General features: G+C 42.7%; 1 protein-coding gene across 1 annotated transcript in view; it reads left to right on the forward strand.

Annotated features, from left to right (window-relative positions):
- LOC141273325 (uncharacterized) overlaps positions 1 to 4141 on the forward strand; it is a 78097-nt gene extending 73956 nt beyond the window's left edge. The window contains exon 7 of the mRNA XM_073685029.1: positions 2340 to 4141. Within this exon, the coding sequence (XP_073541130.1) occupies positions 2340 to 3274 (935 nt within the window). The 3' untranslated portion in view covers positions 3275 to 4141. The remainder of the gene's footprint in view (positions 1 to 2339) is intronic.
- Positions 4142 to 6000: the final 1859 nt, after the last annotated feature.

The following is a 6000-nucleotide window of genomic DNA, read 5'->3' on the forward strand; positions in this document are numbered from 1 at the left end:
CATGGCTGAGTTTATGTTACGCTGCCTTTCCCGTGACCCTCGCGTTCTCAAAATTTTGGGTGACAGTCATTACCGGTTGGTGACACTTCTAGACCCACGCTACAAGGAGAACTTTATATCTCTTATTCCAGAGGCGGACAGGTCTACAAAAATGGGGCAGTACCAGAAGGCCCTTGTTGCGGAACTATTAAAAAAAATTCCCATTTGAAAACACTGGTGGCAGAGGTCACAGTTCATTGGAAAACCAAGGAGTACAGCCGAGAGAGACACAACTCCAATCCAGCAGAGGCAGGGGAACACTGTCAAAGTTCTGACAGAGTTTTCTCAGCCCCTCCCATCGCACAGGCCCTGAGGAGGAGTGCAAAGTTTGGGAAGATGCTGAGGGAGTACCTTGCCGACCGTACCAACGTCCTCCGTGATTCCTCTGTGCCTTAAAATTATTGGGTATCCAAGCTGGATACGTGGAATGAATTGGCTTTCTACGCCTTGGAGGTCCTGGCCTGTCCTGCCGCCAGCGTTTTATCAGAGCGGGGTTTTAGTGCCGCTGGTGGAATTATAACTGATAAGCGCATCCGCCTGTCAACTGAAAATGCTGACAGGCTGACTCTTATAAAAATGAACAAGGGCTGGATTGGACCAGACTTCTCAACACCACCGAATGATAGCAGCGTAACATAAACTCAAATCCAGTGTCTTTTTTTGGGAGGTGTATTCCCATGCACATCTTCACACCCAGACATGGGTATATGCTTCCTGATTTTGGCTATTGTCCTCCTCCTTCTCCTCATCCTCATCCTCCACCACCATATCACCAGGGTGGCGTAATACCTCTGACAACGTTGTTGACAGCAGTGACCTGGGAGTCAGAAATGCTTCCAGGGGTCTTCCCCATGCTGTTCCCATGCCATTTGAGCACTGTTCCTATCGATTTGAGCAATTTTTAGGCCCTCTGCAGACCGCCGGGCAGGCCGCCGGAAAAATGCTTGAGTTTCACATAGACTTACATTGGGCTCGTTGCTTGGGTCGAGCACCCGAGTATTCCAATGTGCTCGACCCGAGCATCGAGCACCCGAGCATTTTAGTGCTCGCCCATCACTACTCTTAATACATCCCAGAATTGTGTTTTCCTTTTTTGCAGCTGCATCACACTGTTGACTCATGTGCACTCTGTGATCTATCTGTATACCCAAGTCTTTTTCACACATGCTGTTGCTTAGTTCTATTCCTTCCAGTCTTTGTCTGGCATTGAAATCTGATTAGAAGTGTATGTGGGGGCGAAAAGAGTGATGGAAAAAGTTGCTAATTTTTCATGAACTCCTTTTTTTCCCAAAGTCTGAAAGCTCGTGAGAAAAGTTGTCCAAACGATAGTGATTCATAAATTTTGAAGCATAGAGCAGGTACAGAACATCTCCAATGGGCATTAGCCAAGCTCTTCATTCGACATGCCTTCAAACCAATTTGAAAGGTCCTGCACAAGCAATCGAGATTGTAAAGGTGAATTCATATGCAGCATATTTTTTTGCAAACATTTCTGCAATTGTCATATATCTGCTAGTAGAGTAGAGTCTGGTGGCTTCCTACACATGAAAAACATAACTGAATCTTGCTGTGGAAATGGCAAGACATTTTCTATATGAAATATTCTTTTTATGTAGGTTAAGGTAGATAATGTACAGAGAAAGGCAGTCATGGCCTATAGAGGACATTGCTTCAAATTTGTATGCTCCTCTTTTTGCATCTTATTCCAGCAGGATTTTATTAAGACCAGAGTATATTATGTCAATTTTAAATAAGAAAATACATTTCTTCTTGTACATTACCATTCTGCTCTTCCTTCATGCATTGTAAACCTCACAATCAGCATTAGATAGCTATTGGATAAATGATCGTAAGGCCGACAACTTTTTCTTCTGAGCCCCCCATACACTGAACTGCTCAACTCTGCTCTGCGCTACAGTGTTCTCTGAGAGAGAGACTCCTCTGGTAGTGACTTATCTCCCAGAGAACAAAAGGATTGGCCATCGTAAATCCTTTTGGCCCCCCGACATCGTCTGCCATAGGAGAGTCATCAGGCCCCCCCATACACATTAGATTGTTGGCAGATTCCAGATATTGTGAAGTTTGGACGGCGTTATCCTTCACCGTTAGGGAGTGTGTGAGACAGATACCACCTAATAATTCTGACTAACAGGTCCTTCACTTAGCAAGACTACGGTATAAATGACAACTCTGTATCGGCCGCTTATTGAAATTTACTATATGCTTAGAAAATTGATTCAAATCTTTCATACAGAAATTTTTATAAACATCAATTGTCAAATGCATTTTATTCTCGACAGATGGCTGTACCAAGAGCTCAGCTGGACATCTGCCAACATCAGATATTAAAGCAGATGATCGTGGTGTTCCACAAGATAAAGACACATATGAAGAGAATGCCATTTTCCTAGATGTACTCTCAGTCCTTTACAGTAAAAGTCCATCTGATACTTTACAACAGGTCCTATCGTATGATTCATCAAAGAGTGATATGCAAAACAAAAGTCACAGAAGAGGTGTTCATCGAAAAGTTCGCGCATTGGAGAAGACGTACTTATGCACAGAATGTGAAAAATGCTTCAGTCAGAAATCACATCTTGTTAATCATCTGAGAATTCACACAGGGGAGAAGCCGTATTCATGTTCACAATGTGAGAAATGTTACAGTGTTCAATCGACTCTTGTAGAACATCAAAAAACTCACACAGGGGAGAAGCCATACTTATGTCCAGAATGTGGGAAATGTTTTGCTCGGAAATCAAATCTTGCTCAACATCAAAACACTCACACAGGAGTGAAGCCATTTTTATGTTCAGAATGTGGGAAATGTTTTACTCAAAAAACACATCTTGTCAAACATCAGATAACTCACACAGGAGAGAAGCTGTTTTCTTGCTCAGAATGTGGGAAACGTTATACCGTTCAATCATCTCTTATTGAACATCAAAGAACTCACACAGGGGAGAAGCCATTCTCATGCCGAGAATGTGGAAAGTGTTTTACTCAGAAATCAACACTTATTGCACATCATAAAACTCACACTGGGGAGAAACCATTTTCATGTTCAGAATGTGGGAAGTGTTTCTCAAGGAAAGCAACCCTTGCTCAACATGAGAAGAGTCACACTGGGGAGAAGCCATTTTTATGTTCAGAATGTGGGAAATGCTTCACAAGGAAAACAAGTCTTTTCGAACATCAGAGGGGTCACATTAGGAAGAAGGCACTTATTTTTTAAACTTGTTTATAAATTTAATGACTTTCAAGCTTAATAAACACAGAACAACAAAATATGAAACTGACGCATTGAGCATAGTCTTGATGAATAAATGTCAGCAGAAAACAACTTTTTGACTTATTACATCAAGGTATTCAATATTGTATGGCAGTAAATCAGAAAACCATAAAGAGAGAGACAGAAATCAGCGTCCATAAGAGTCTCTTACGTCAGCGATAGATTGTCTCGATTAGTCTATCAAGCCATCAGGTTGCTGGTCTTCCTCTTCTCCTTGTTCCTTCTATTCTTCCAACCATGATGTCCTTCTCCAGTGATTGTTCTCTTTTTATGATATGCTCAAAGTAGGCAAGTCATAGCTTGGAGATCCTTGCTTCAAGTGACGTGTCTGGCTTCATTTGTTCCAAAATTGATTCGTTATTTTTGCCATCCATGGTATTGATAACATCCTTCTCAAGGATCACATTTCAAAGGCGGTGATTCTTTTTCTGTCTTGTTTCTTTATCGTCCTGTAGAGTTTCTACTCACTTGGGTGCGTCGGTAGGCAAACAGGAAGCATTTTAATTTAAATGTCCGTGTCTGTTTATTACCTCATAAACTGTGCATAAGCAAAAGGAAAACAAACAGCCTTTAGTGCAGGCAAAACAAAGTAAACAGTCCTTTAGGCAGAATCTCTGGTTAGCCAGTCCTGTGGGCACACAGGCTGGATAGCATCCAGTACACTGGCTCAGTCTGCAGTTAACAACACAAGAAAAAACAAGAAAAAACTTCGAATACAGGTCCATTATGACAAAGACAAACTTTATTTGTTCAAAATAACACGATTGACACAATGTAATACGTGAACAAGAATTGGAATAAAAACAACACACAAGCAAGAGGGCGCCACAGCAGACCCATACGTGGGAAATGCTCAATTATATATTTGTCGTATCAATAGTAAAGCCAAAGTTACATTGTTTGCTTAAAAAATTCCTGCGCACTGATGTATACCTTGCTCAAAAGCTTATACTGCATATCAGTTAATACTCATGTATCTTAAAAAAATATAGTATACCATGCAGATTAAACACCATAGTGCTAGCTCATGACACCGTTCACAATATTGATGTTTATTAGAATTATTACCATATAGGTAGAATATGTAAATAGAGTATATGAACAAATGTGAACACCGTCATAAACAGCACCCAATTAACCTGAGAGCATGCACGGCTCCAAATACATTAGGTAGAAAGACGCTAGTGTTGCGTGGAAAAACAAACATATTCATGAGCTGGAGCTATCATGGTGGCAAAATGAGCTTACTCACACGTGGATGGTATGTAGCTGGTCTGCGATGGCGCCCACCCCGACACGCGTTTCGGCTGAAGCCTTCGTCTGGGGGTGATAACAACACAAGGGAGGCCTTCTCCCTCCATACACAGACTATGTGTCAAACAAAGGACTCCATTTTAACCTCTTAACCACACCCAGAGATGAGGTATGTGGGCAGCCAGACCTGCCCATATTTCATTGCTGCCCATAACCTGGTCCCGGATGCATCAAACAAACCTCTTAGTGCTATGTGCTCTAGAGCAACACTCCAGGATTACATCACAGATGACAACCATCTCTGTGACACATACCTCCCATCAACTATATGTCCAGTAGCTGCCTTACAGTCCGGATTTCACATCCGTATGTTACCAAAGAAAAGACCAAACTATGTAAGACCCATTTCTTCATTTCCAAGGATTTGAAGACCTTGTCCAGCTTTTTTTATTAAAGGAAGCGCTTATTGCTACTATATTTCTTTAGAAGGGTATCATGTCAGGATCAGCCATCTCATATGGTTAACTATGTGCAGTTGCTTCATGTGTTCTCTAATTAGGACCAGTTTTTGCCTATTTATAGGGTACTACCATGTTTTTTAAGAGAGACAAAGGTGACTAAACTTTATTAAACTGTGCATGTCTCTTGAACCACCCAACTCACTAGTTCTTCTAAGCCAAGGGTGGGCAATTAATTTTCCAGAGGGCCCACATGAGAGACCGTGACTGTTGTGGAGGCCGAACCAATAGGCTGAAATTAATTCTGCTCAATATTAATATTAACATATTAATTGTATAACTTAATATTGAGCAGAATTAAATATGCTGACATCCCTCTATATACCTTTGAGTCCGCACAGAGCACCTTAGCCTCCAAATATCCAGCATGAGACCCCCACATAGCCTCCCAATGTCCAGCATGAGTGCCCCACATAACCTTCCAATGTCCAGCTTGAGAGCCCCATATAACCTCCCCATCTCTGAGAGTCCCACATAGCTTCCCAATGTCCAGCATGAGAGCCCAATATAGCCTCCACATGTCCAGCATGAGAGCCCCACATAGCCTCCCAGTGTCCAGCATGAGAGCCCCATATAGCCTCCCCATCTCCTGCATGAGAGCCCCACATAGCCTCACCATTTCAATGATGAGAGCCCCACATAGCCTTCCCATGTCCAGCATGAGAGCCCCACGTAGCCTTCCCACGTCCGGCATGAGAGCCCCATATAGCCTCCCCATGTCTGGCATGAGAGCCCCACATAGCCTCCCCATGTCCAGAGTGAGAGCACCACATAACCTCCCCATGTCCAGCATGAGAGCCCCACATAGCCTCCCCATGTCCAGCATGAGAGCCCCACATAGCCTCTCCATGTTCAGCATGAGAGCCCCACATAGCTTACCCATGTCCAGCATGAGAG

This window comes from Phyllobates terribilis, unplaced genomic scaffold (genome assembly GCF_046119375.1).
Source record: "Phyllobates terribilis strain yellow unplaced genomic scaffold, ASM4611937v1 Scaffold_1__5_contigs__length_1240528914, whole genome shotgun sequence".
NCBI classification, from domain to species: Eukaryota; Metazoa; Chordata; class Amphibia; order Anura; family Dendrobatidae; genus Phyllobates; species Phyllobates terribilis.